The sequence below is a fragment of the Podarcis filfolensis genome, assembly GCF_964270895.1.
Source record: "Podarcis filfolensis genome assembly, chromosome: 1".
Classification (NCBI taxonomy): Eukaryota; Metazoa; Chordata; class Lepidosauria; order Squamata; family Lacertidae; genus Podarcis; species Podarcis filfolensis.
This window is the reverse complement of record NC_139604.1, coordinates 128,992,132-129,005,288: the sequence shown is the minus strand read 5'-3', so window position 1 is coordinate 129,005,288 and position 13,157 is coordinate 128,992,132. Positions and strand designations below refer to the sequence as shown.

The 13,157-nt window shown below is 42.0% G+C and overlaps 1 protein-coding gene across 4 annotated transcripts in view; it reads left to right on the top strand.

Moving 5' to 3' along the window:
* ARID4A (AT-rich interaction domain 4A) overlaps window positions 1-13,157 on the top strand; it is a 57,319-nt gene that overhangs the window by 19,703 nt on the left and 24,459 nt on the right. For all 4 annotated transcript variants that reach the window (XM_083610786.1, XM_083610783.1, XM_083610785.1 and 1 more), the window contains 3 exons: window positions 118-197; window positions 1,787-1,863; window positions 4,516-4,682. In XM_083610786.1, coding sequence (XP_083466912.1) covers window positions 118-197; window positions 1,787-1,863; window positions 4,516-4,682 — 324 coding nt within the window. The remainder of the gene's footprint in view (window positions 1-117; window positions 198-1,786; window positions 1,864-4,515; window positions 4,683-13,157) is intronic.

The window sequence follows — 13,157 nt, the reverse complement described above, 5'->3', positions numbered from 1 at the left end:
TATTAGGAGTTGCCATAACAGAGCTGAAACATGATGTATGAAACCTTTCCCCCCACCCCCTTAGTAGGAGGAATTTTTAAAAATCCTCAATGCCATGTGTTCTTTTTGAAACTTCAGGTCTTATCTCCCAGCTGCAGCGATGACATTGCAGTGAAAAAGGACCAGTGTTTAGTGAGATCTTTTGCAGATTCCAAATTGTGAGTAGTTTTTCTACACATCTCTCTATCTCTCAGGTATGGTGTGTTGCAAAATAAATACATAAAGTTCAATGGTTTAACTTAGCCCTCCTCCAAAGTCAGAACCTTTTCTACATAATCCTATTGTCAAGTTAATGCAGGAAGGACATAATTAACAGGAGCAGACTAAATTCCACCAGTGATCATGGAATTTAACAGGATATTCTTAATTAGGGTATTCCAAAAGGTAAGCATGAATTTTGTGGAAGACTTTCATTCTTCACTAGGATGATCAATTTTGTGTTAAAGTTTAATATAAAACACTATCTTGCCTTTGTGGCATACAAATTTTCAGCTGTAAGCTGTTAGCTGTGGAGCTACCAAAATAATTTTGGAAGTGTGTTTAAAACTCACAATCCATTTCCTGCTTATATTTTTCCTACTTCATACAATATGCGATGGAATTTTCACAAGACTTCTTGCCCCAACCCCTCATTCAGAAAGGCTTCCCATTGGAAAAGAACCAATTAAGGGTACAGACGTACCAAGACAGTTACAAGATATTTCACATTTGTCTTTTTGCCTTATTTTTAAAACAACAAAAATTTTAAGAACTATGCTGATGAAGAAGATGATGATGATTAGCTATGTCAGATTAAGTTACATTGATGCTGACTTCATGCTCAGAGCACCTTATTACTTCCTTGTTGGTATTTGGGTACTTAGCTTGGTGAAGCTGCCTTCAGGTGAACAGTTATTTCCCTGGCCTGAACATCTGAACTCTTCCGTACTGTGAGACTGCAAGTAAAGAAAGGAAATACATTAGAGGATGCTGTCCTTTATAGAGGCACATGTAAAAATTTTGTTTCAGTATACTTATTTGGCTTTTTATCAAATGATTTATTTTTGTTTTTAATTTTAAAAAATGCATGTCACCAAAAGTTAAATACAGCTGCCCTTTGAGTTCATCAGTGAAGATAAGTTACAGTTCAATAAAAGCTACTGCTTGTTAGAATGAAAGATTATAATTGACATTTTTGTATCTGTATCAAAGTTTTTCCAATGATTGCTTTGCACTTACTGTCTGCTGCTTTGGATTTCCTTTTGGCAGAAAAAAGGGCACAAATGAAAACAAAATGAATAATATTTTACTTTCTGTATTTAATTATTGCATACCAGATACAAGATTGCATTGGAAAATACAGTGTTCTTAACTTGCAACCTCATGGACTGTTCACCTAGTTCTAGTTCCTTTACTGATAAAGGCTTGCAACTATAATACTGTATGTATCCCCATAACTCATTAATTAGTGGTGCGAGAGAGCCATACAGGAGTATGGCATGTATTTCAGATTATTCAGACAGAAGCACTGCATCACCTGCATTAATTCATGCAGAAACATCTTCATATAGATGGATGGTCCCTGCCCATAGGTTAACTTTAGTAAATTTAAGCATTGGGATAACCTGTTCAGCTGTTTAAAAATGAAGATTGGTGCAAATTCATGGTATCAAAGACAGAGTATACACAGAGGTATACTTTTTTAAAATGAGACGCTTCGGGAAAATGAATATGGCATATTTAATCCAATTAAACAATTCTCTTGCAGTTATTCAGTAGCAAGAAAGGACATTGAGGAATTAGACATCCTAAACGTTACAAAATCCGAGTTGTCTTCTAGAAAAGGTAAATTTCAAAAGTTACTGTATAAACTGTTTACGAAAGCAAATTAGTTATGCAATTATAGTTATGCAGCTAGTCATAGAGACGGAATCCACATGGTCCTGGGCAGGTCCATCCAATGTTAAGTGGACAGCAGTCTTGTACAAGCATAGAAATGGAACATAAATGGTAATGCACTTGCAGAAGGGAGGCAGAGACCAGTAGGCAGGCCTGTCCACAAAGTACAGGTTATTGATTATGGGTTTAAAGGTAAAGGTAAAGGACCCCTGACAGTTAAGTCCAGTCGCAAACGACTCTGGGATTGCAGTGCTCATCTCGCTCTATAGGCCGAGGGAGCCGGTGTTTGTGTGCAGACAGCTTCCAGGTCATGTGGCCAGCATGACTAAGCCGCTTCTGGCGAAACCAGAGCAGTGCACGGAAACACCGTTTACCTTCCTATTGATCTACTTGCACTTTGACGTGCTTTTGAACTGCTAGGTTGGCAGGAGCTGGGACCGAGCAACGGGAGCTCACCCCGTCGCGGGGATTCGAACCGCCGACCTTCCGAACGGCAAGCCCAAGGCTCAGTGGTTTACACCACAGTGTCACCCACGTCCCTATGGGTTTAATGACATACAAATGTGTGTACCCTAATGGACAATTTCTGACTTGAAAAGCAGCATGGGTAGGGAGACATCTGAAGGGTTGAAGCAGTGAGGGGCAGGTGCTTAATACTTTCTCCACTTGCTACTTTCCCCTTTTGATTCCCCTTGCCCAACAGCCTTTCTCTGGTGTGTTGGCAAGGGGGAAACGGATGTCAGGAAGCATGGGTGTTGTGAGAACAAAAAGGATAGTTGCAGCTGAAAAATGATATCCAGTGAAAAGCTCCTCCCACCTGACCCTGCTTATCTGTCCCCACTCACATCTGCTTTTCTTGATAATGGGCCATGTCTGTTTTATTAAAAGTGTTTGCATCTAATCTGTAGTTAGGTTCTATTCAGGATAATGAAGCACATAAGTGTTGTAGGCAGTTCATATCGATTGCAAGGAGTAGAATTCCTAACAGAATGGAAATGTCCATGTGGTTATTTGCTGATCAATGTGCAGCAAAAGTGTCCCAAGAATCAAGTATTTGTGGCACACCTGGGTGTGAGCAGCAGAGCCCATAAATCGGGCCATAAGAGTTAGGCTGCATATATTTCTGTTTCCAGCCCACATTGAAACAGTTGGAAAGGAAAATGCAGGAATGTGTCCATTCTTGCAGTAGATTTTTTAAAAGGAATCTTCCCTGTGAAGCAATGTACAGGGGTACCTTGGTTCCCGAACATCTCCGTTGACGAACATTTCGGAATCCGAACACTGAAAACCTGGAAGTAAATGCTTCCATTTTCGAACGCACCTCATAAGTCGAACGACTTCCACTGCGTGTTTTTCAATTTTCTCGGTTGAATTTGCAAACAGCCCTTTGTGCCTCGGTTTTCAAACGTTTCAGAACTTGAACAGTCTTCCAGAATGGATTGCATTCGAGAACCGAGGTACTACTGTACAATTTTCTGGTTATCACGGGTACTTGATTTGCAATTTCAGAGCATTATATAGGACAATGAATGTTATAGTGGGATACTAATAGTCTGAGTCTTTGCAGAAGGTGAGCATTATTTAAGATGTTATGCTAGGGTATCAGTAGATACCCTGGTAACAAATGCCTAGGTTTAGGGTGTATTGACATATTGGATGTCATATATTGAAAGTGGCAAGTTATGAGTGAAATCAGAAGTGTAAAAATACCGTAGGGGCTTATAGGGCAGAGACGTATGTATCTATATGCATGCGAGCCAAGTTTGTACAGTGACACAATTAATAGGATGCTCTCGAGAACATGACAGGCTTTTGGAACTCCAAGGACAAACATTTATTCTAGTATTAGCTTTGAGGTCCAGGGCTACTTTGTCAAATGTTGGTGTAACTATTCCCACATTTTAGTTGATGTGTGATGCGGGGAGGACAAATCCTGCTCTTTGGGGGGGGAAGTCAGTGGAGAGTTGATTCCATCTGGTTAGGAAGGCTGTAGCTTAGTGGCAGAGCTCACTTGTTGCATGTAGAAAGTCCTAAATTCAATCTATAGTATCTCCAGTTGAAAGAATCTTTATTTTGGGCCTTGAAAAGATCTGTGCCCCCAAAAAGGAAGGAATGCTGCCATTCAAAATCGCATTACTGAACCAATAGTCGATCTTCATTTGAGGCAGCTTTATATGGTGTGGAATATGTTCTTCTAGTCTGGAATAATCATAAACCCGCATTATGGTGTGAGAGCTTTGGTTGTGTTTTCACTAAGCCTTGTATCATCAAGATGATTAAAGGAATGCGGAGGGTTAAGCATTTCACATTGTAGGAACTGAAGAATTTACACATAAATGAAAGTTGTGAATTCTGTGCTACTAGTAGTTGTTAGAAAGGTAATCATGTCTTAATTTGGTATATGCCCCATGGAAGTGCCCCTTTATTTTATTATTTTATTTTGGCATTAGTTTCTCACCTTCCTCTTGATAACCCAATATTGAATTTGTGACCTTAACGTATAGCTGAAAAAGGAGCAAGGATAGCGCCAATTGGTAATAATGCAGTTTTGATTCTTAGTACCTTGAATGAGTAAGCACGGGACGTTTTCCTCCGAAGGGTTACAAGAGGCGAGCTCCTTCTTCAGTCTGAAAGTTATACCTTCGAATTGGAAGATGGATATGCGGGAAATCTTGGAATCCTCCAGCAGTGATGAAGAAGATGGCGGTGAGCCTGGGAGTGACGAAGAGGAAGACAAAAGAGAACATAAGGAGGAAGAAGTAGTGGTGAGTGGGTTGGCTTTCCTTTGTACACGTGTAACTTAATATGCTCCACATATAACAGAGCTCCTCAAATGTCATGTTCGAAAATAATTTCAAGAAAAAAATAGCTTGATCCTACAGATTGATCCTGTGGTCCTCCAGATGTGACAGCTGGCATGGTCGGTTGTCAGGGATAAGGGATTTACAGTCTAGCAACATCTGGAGGACCACAAGTTTCCTATTCCAGCTATAGATACTTAAATGGAAGCAAATACCAACATTTTCTGCTGCGTTTGCTCCTAGACGGAGCTACAGGATGGCTGGTGACACAGTGGAAGGATACAGTGAAAGCTCCACATTCCTATGCCCCCACTCTAAGAAGCATGTCTCCTTCTGGTGGTTGCTGTTTCTGTCTTTTAAGAGCTGTGAGGTGTATGACTTCTCCCTGTCCCAAAATTGTTTTGGGGAGTAAGTGCTGCCTAGCTAGCAGGAATAAAAAGCAAAAAATACCCTATTTGATCATGTGCGAGAGATGCATAGAGAGTAGCAGGGGAAGATTTCAGTCCATCTTTGGATGGTGTCCCCACTGCAACTGGAGACTGTAGAAACTGACCTAACAGATACTGAACACAAGAGGAATGTTCTTAGGTTTTTCACATGTTCCTGTGAAAGAGGATTCCATTTGTTACTTTGAGCAATTTCTTTCCAGGTTGCTTTCCACAGGAACATTAATGTAGGTTAGATGAGGGCACATTTTGATAAGTACTAGGCTTGAAAATCTTAATTTCAGAGAGTTACTATTTCGGGAAATTAAAAATCCTTTTAAAAAACACTGAAGGCCATTTTGAGTGAGCAACACTGAAGCATGGTTTTTCCTGTGACATATTATTGTACTGCACATAATTTTCTTAATAGTTGCATTATTTTGCGCTCCTCGGATGCAGAACCAGGTGGAAAATGCAGCTATAGGGCTGCAGTGCAACAGGTGATTTATTAGTTGCTTGTTTCTGTCATTTGTATGCTTTCCCAGAACAAAGGTCTCTCAGTGGTTTACAGTAAACAAAAAACAATGTAAATATACAATAAAAGACACAAAATAGCTGCATAAATACAACAAGAACAAATATTACCACACAGCCAAAATTAAGAACACAGATGTAAACATATTTATACAAATTGTTTGTTTAAATCATATAGCACTATAGAAAAATGATATTTGCAGTTAACAATTACTACCAAGGTCATGGTCTGAAGCAATAGTGAAATTTATACCAAAACATGACAAAGATCCTATGGTACCTCAGCCATACAGACTGATTTCTCTGCTAAATCAAGTTGTTCAAATAGGGTCCTTCCTAATTGCAAAGTGAATAAACAACATACTCTACAAATATGTAAAACAGGATCAAACAGGTTAATAAAACAGGAAATTACAGCATAATGTCAAAAAGCAAATTGACCATGCAATCACAAACATCAGCAAACAATATTCCAGGGTTTTTTAGGCACAAAAAAGGCTTTCCTACGAAGAGTTTTACAGTAAACTAATATGGGAGGGAAGTTCAAAACTTGGATAGATTATTATACCAAAGACCTACTGTCAAAGTGTTTATCAATATTTATGTGCAGCAAGGAGCACATTAAGGTTGCCCATTATCACCTTGCTTGTTTGCAGTCTTGTTTTAGAGCAATTGTTTGCAAAATTTACTCAAACTCTGTCTCGGTTAACCGCAATTTTAAAAAATGACCAATAGCCAAGTATAGCAAACTATTGACCTGACTATTTGGAATAACCTGTTAAACCTTAGTTGTTGCCTTGAACAAGATCATATTTTCTCCTATGAACAGGTGCCAACAGGCTTAATTCAAAGGTGACCACCATTAGACCACTTTCAGCTAAGATATACAGTGGGACATTTACGGATAACGTATGGAATTCTATTACAATCTGGTAAAAATAAGGAAATTACAAAATATATTTAACACTTTTCTCAGTTTAAAAGAAAACAATTAAATAAAGGCAATGCGTGTGCTTTTGTAATCAAAGAAAATATTTAATAAAAATTACTTCTAAAAGAGAGAAAAATTGCACCCATTATATGTATAAAAGAAAGTGGTCAATGGACTTGTTAACAAGTAGAATGGGTCTGGATGGTCAAAAATATCCCAACAACACTACTAAGTGTTAATCTGAAAGAAAACTATTTCAAGACACTTGCTCAATAGTATCTTACTCCTTATAGCCTGAGCAAAATATAGTCAAAATACACATTGTGGAAGTTGTAAAAATACAAAGATAGAATTTTTTTGGAACTGCATAAAAATAAAGATGCTGGGGGCAACAATTTTGAAAATAATACATGAAAGCATTGATTATACACTTTCAATGAATTCAAAAACTGCTCTCATATGGATGCCTTGGTCTGAAGTTATAAACAACAATCTCTAATTGGTAAATAACTGTTCTGATAGCAGCAAAGCTTTGTATAGCTTAGCAGTGGGAAAAATAAAAAATCTTCCATCACTGATAGAATGTGTGAGGAAAACCTGGGAGACCATCCTGCTGATAAAATTAGTTTACAAAAGGAACACTATATATTACAATCATGAAAATAAACTTATTGAGAGGTGAGCCTTATTTGTTTTTTTGCAGGATAAAGCAAGAGATGAAACACCTCATAACTTATTCACATTCCTGTAATGCTATGCAATTTTCTCCCTTCTTTACAAAACACTTTCTGGCTTAATAGAAGCTTCATTCCTGGAATGTAAAATGCAAATTTTTAAAATATTTTTTTTTTAATGTGCCAAGACTATGTAAGTTACTTCTAAAGCACTGGCATAAAATGATCAAATTATCCGCCAAGAACCCTAATGCCTCTGTTCTGAACCAACTGCAGTTTCTGGGGTGTCTTTAAAGGTAGCACGCATGCACACCGAGTTGTGAATAGTCTAAACTGGATGTTAACCAGCTGCAAAGTCCTAGAACGGATGGGGATTTTGTGGCCCTCCAAATGTTGCTGGACCTCAACTCCCATCACCTCCGACTGTTGGCCATGATGACTTGAGTCAACGAGGGTTGGGATCCAACAGCATCTGAAGTTCATCTGAAAACAGGAACACCATTTGCCATACTGGATCTCTCTGGCAGGGTGCCAGAGGCCAGGCCTTGTGGGAAAACGAACCATAAATGCTTCTGCTATGTTAATGCCTTCAGTTTGTGGGGACCGTCTACTTTATCAGAGAGCGTAAATACAGTGGTACCTTGGGATGCGAACGGGATCCATTCTGGAGCGAACGCAACGTCTGCGCGTGCGTGGGTTGCATTTCGCCGCTTCCGCGCATGCGCATGATGTCATTTTGACCGTCTGCGCGCGTGGCGAAACCCAGAAGTAACACGCTCCATTACTTCCGGGTCGCTGCGGAGCACAACCTGAAAATACTTAACTTGAAGCACATTTATCCTGAGGAATGACTGTACTGAAAGAGGGGACTGCCTACATGTTGGTTTTTCTCTTTGAAAAGACCAATTTCGTGCATCTCAGCAGTTTCAGTGTTACCTGTGCGTTCATGAAGAGAGCCTTTAGCAAGCTGGTTTCCCCTTGGATAGTCATTCTGTGAAATTCACTCCTGGCTGAAGTCAAACAGGCCTGCTCCTCCTCCTGCCCCCATGAGCGATTATTTCTTTATTTCAGCTTTCCTGACTCCTTGGTTAATCTTAACTTTTATTCCTTTTGTCTTCCTCTTGCAACCTCATTGCACACTCCTTAGACATAGTTACAGATAGGTAGCCGTGTTAGTCTGCCGTAGTCGAAACAAAATAAAAAAATTCCTTCCAGTAGCACCTTAGAGACCAACTAAGTTTGTTCTTGGTATGAGCTTTCGTGTGCATGCACACAGTGGCGTAGCGTGGGGGGTGCAGGGGGGGCCGGCCGCACCAGGCGCAACATCTGGGGTTAGGGCAAATCCACGGGTTAGGGGGCGCAAATTACTTGCCTTGTCCCGGGTGCTGACAACCCACGCTACGCCACTGCATGCACACTTCTTCAGATACCATGCACACGAAAGCTCATACCAAGAACAAACTTAGTTGGTCTCTAAGGTGCTACTGGAAGGAATTTTTTTTATTAGAAATAAGTAGCAATGTTTGGCCTCCCTTCACAAAGTCCACCCTTCAAGGGCATTAAGTGATTTTAATAAAAACTGGAAGACCAAATTAAGGCTTCATTCAGCTTGCCAATCAAGTGTCTCTCTTGACGGTTCTGCTGCTCTCTTGGGTCTCCTCCTCTAACAGTGACGGGGAACCTGTGACCCCAGACATACTTGGACCATAACTGTCGGCCATGCTTACTGAGGTTGATGGGAGATGGAGGTCCAGCTGCATCTGGAGAGCAACCCATTCATTCTCCAATCTTTTTCTGTAGCTTGTGGGTCCCGCTTTTAGGGCTTCAAGCCTGAAGTGGGATTTCTGAGGAGGCAGTTTGGAGCATGTGTGGCTTCACCTGCTACAAATGGGCACATCTGGCATAGGAGTGGGCCCAGTTTATAAACACAGAAGGTTAGCAGCCCGAATCCCTGGCCTGACTGCCTTTTGTGGATGGCGGGGTGGGGACTACAGTGGTACCTCGGGTTAAGTACTTAATTCGTTCCGTGGGTCTGTTCCTAACCTGAAACTGTTCTTAACCTGAAGCGCCACTTTAGCTAATGGGGCTTCCCGCTGCTGCTGCGCCGCCGCTGCAAGATTTCTGTTCTCATCCTGAAGCAAAATTCTTAACCCGAGGTACTATTTCTGGGTTAGCGGAGTCTGTAACCTGAAGCGCCTGTAATCCGAGGTACCACTGTATTTCGGAGGAAAAAATGGTTTGTGAGACCCATTATTCACAGCGTTCTTCCATGCCCCATTCTCGGTGGGCCTTAAAAGCACATGGCAGGCAATCATTGTCGCGCCCTTTTGGGGCCTAACCCCATTTGTCTTTGTTTAAACGCAAGAGAAGCCCCAGAGGTTCATAGATAACTCGTAGGTGCTTCTTAATTTCTTGATTTAAGTTTTCTTTAAAAGAAAGTTAGGAAACGTCGAGAGCCGCCGGTGCATCGTTTTTCCGAGGGAAGCAGCGGCAAAGCATTGCACCGCCCCCGAGGAAGAGCTTGTTTTACTTCGCCTGGCCAAAATCCTGCAGTTACATGCTTTTTTTAAATCCAAGCACAGGGCGAGGGTGGTGGTGGTGGTTTGTTTGCTTTTTAATGGCTCGTTCTTTGGTGGGGGGGGGGGGTTATGTAGGATAAGCAATGTGGACTTTGCGAATCCCCCCCCCTAACACGGAGTGGGGGGGGGGTCGGCTCTTGAGCCTGTTGGACGAGGAGGAAACTTGGCCGGGCTGAAAGCGCGGCGACGCGGCCGTGTTTCCCTTTCGCTTCCCCCTCGCCGTCTGCGGCCTTGCGAGGCTGCAAACAGAATGGCTGTTCATGCTTCGAGGCTGCCTGCGGGGTTGCCATGGCGACGCACTGTTGGCTGCGAGTGCGCATGCTCGGGGGCGAGGGGACGATTGAGCCGAGGCTTTTGGCAGGCTGCCCGGGGAGGCTTACCAGATGCTTTGAAATGGGCTGTCTCCTTTCTTCTCCTCCTCTCATGTAATGTCCGATTCCTCCCTTTCCTTGCCTTTACCTATTTATCTATTTATTTACCTATTTATTTGAACGGACCGGGGGAGAGGATGTGAGGAGCAATGCTGCAGAGCGGCGGCGGCGGCGGCGGCTTCGGTGCAGCGAGAGAAAGGGACGCAAATATTTGCAAGTTAGGCTGAAGTACAGCGAGGCACCGCGAGCAGATTAGGTAGAAAAAACAAATACATACATATATATATATATATTTTAAAAAAACCAGTTTGCACTTGGGAGGAAAACGCAGCACCGGTAAGGACTCCTCGCTCGTTCAGTAGGTGTAGCATTAATCCATTTCGGCCCCTGTGGGTGGGGGTGGCTTTTTCTTTTCTTTTCTTTTTTTTGGTGAGGGGTGGGGTTTACTTTTTTTTTAAGTTTTCTGATCTTTTCAGCAATGCATGTGGCCATGCATGTAATCCTCTCTTTTTTCCTCCCCCTCTCCCGCCTTGCAAAATAAAATAATTAAAAAATGCATGTATAGATATTTTTTGTTCCTCTGCCAGAAAAAAGAATGGCTTTTTAAACAAAATGGAGTCACTTTCCATGCAAACATGCCTTAATACTGAGCAAAGTGTAAGGGCTTGATCGTTTGTGGAATGTGGATTCTCTCTCCTCCTCCCCCCTCCCCCTCCCTCATGTTGTTATACAGAGTGAATAGGCCACATTTTGCAGGGTGTGAACTGTTGCAATCTGCGCTAGGGGTTTTTTGTGTGTGTGTTAGCATTTGTAAATACACCGTTGTTGCAGGTAAGTGAATGAAGGGCGATCCCCCTTCTTTTAACCTCTGAGTAATATTTTTATATGTGGTTGCTTACAACTGATACTTGGCTCCTAAAGAGCTTCTGCCTTTCAAACAAAAGAGGAGGGAGGGGGGAGCTTTGTTTTTTTCTTTTTTTAAATAAAAACTGCATTCCTGTGCATTTCTTTTTAGACCTAACTTGGAATTAAAATGTTGGTAGAGACTGGAAGGTAAAGTACACCAGAAAGAGAGATTAGCATAGGGGGGAAATGCAGAATCTATTGTTTCATGTGGCAGGAGAGAACCTTTATATAAAAGTGAAGATATGGAGATCAGTCTGGCTGGTGGAACACTGGCATTTGCTTTTTATATTGTCAGCAGAAATCATTCTTACTGGATCATTAAGTCAAAGTGTAATATACGTATCTCCTTAAAACCTAGTCCAGTCCTTTCCTCCTCCTCCCCCCCCCAGTCCCCCCACAAGGAAATATTCAAGCATATTACGTTATTATGTCAGGTTTTTCTTTTCTTTAGTGGTTTGATTCGGAAGTAAAATGCAGTCCTAAGAAGGGGCACTTCATCTGGCTTCTCTTCCTGCTATGTAAAATCTTTTACATTTAAAATAATGTAATATTTAAAATAACTGGGGTGGAGTTCTGTTCGAAACGGGCTGCGATTTTTTTATAAACCTGCTTTTGTGCTGAGATTTTGTCACCTGGTGGTTTTTCTTGCAGTTCTGGCAGTGGAATGGGCCTCGGGACTGGTAAGCCACCTCTGGATAAAGGACACGCTGGGTCCAATCCACCAATCACGGCTTCACTTGCTCCAGTGGAGATTGTTTGAGGCTCAAACCCATGTCCTATTGAAATGTATGGTGCCTGTGTAACCACAGCAGTGCTTGGTGTGCTGCTTATTGTTGTGCCTCCCCTTTTCTACATGCAGTTTTCACTGTACCTGTGTAGGAATTTGAACCCAGAACTCGGTCAGTGAAAAGAAACCAGTTCCCCCATTGCAACATACTACCCCAGGGGTCAGCAAGGTTTACCTCTCCTGGGCCGGTTAACTCCAGCGGAGATCCCTCTGTGGGTCGGATCGCGCGGTTCATGATTTCCTGCACCTGCGCAGATGCGATTTTCTGCATCTGAGCATGCGCAGACGCGATTTCCGACATCAGGGAAGCAAGTCCCTGCACTGCGCTGGTTTAGCACAGCACGCAGGGACTCGCCGAACGGGCAGCTCTGTTTGGGGGCGGCTCATGGGCCGGTTAAACGACCCCCGTGGGCTGCTTGTGGCCCATGGGCCTTAGGTTGCCTACCCCTGTACTACCCCTTTCCCACATGGATATGTCAATAGGTCAACTATTCTTAATCTTACATATTTATTTATGCTCTGATTTTTTTCCTGACAGTACTATAAGTCCCTTGAACCATTCAAGTACTGGGTTTCGACCCAGGAAATGTCTTCCTAGCCCTTGTAGCAAGTTGGCAATTTATCTGAAGCGACTTGTAGAAATGGTGGGTGTGATGTGGCTTTGCCATTCTTCTTCCCAAAGCCTAGTTTCTGGCTTGGTTATTACCGCCATGTGCAACGGTGCATCAAGGTACCATTATCCAGGTGATCAGGTTCTTTTTTTCTTTCCTTTTTTGCAGTTGTCCCCAAATACTGCTTGTTAATCCTGAGCTTTAATGAGTTGCTCTTGAGTTACAATTGAAAGCTTTTGTATTGAGATTTTATCAGGTTGAAAGCTATTCCAGTTATTATTCTCTTGCTCTTTTTCACTTAGCTCAGATCCATACCTATCCCATTCCCCAGCAGTTGAGGAGCTGATTTCAGATTTGGCCAAAAAGGCCAAATCCGTATGCAACTCAGTAAAATAGCAGAAGGCACTTCCTTTTCTCAGACATTGTACCCCTTGGATCCTCTGGCCTTCGTGATCTTGGAGGACCTCTACAGAGGTTCAGAGGGTTTACCTCAGAGGAGGCAGAAACACCAAAAGCAGCCATTTTGACTTTCTTCAGATTTTTTTGTTTTCTCTTTTTCTTGCTTTTTATAGTTATTGGAGAACTGCCTTAGTCAAGAGCCTAGATAAGGGTTGGCTAACC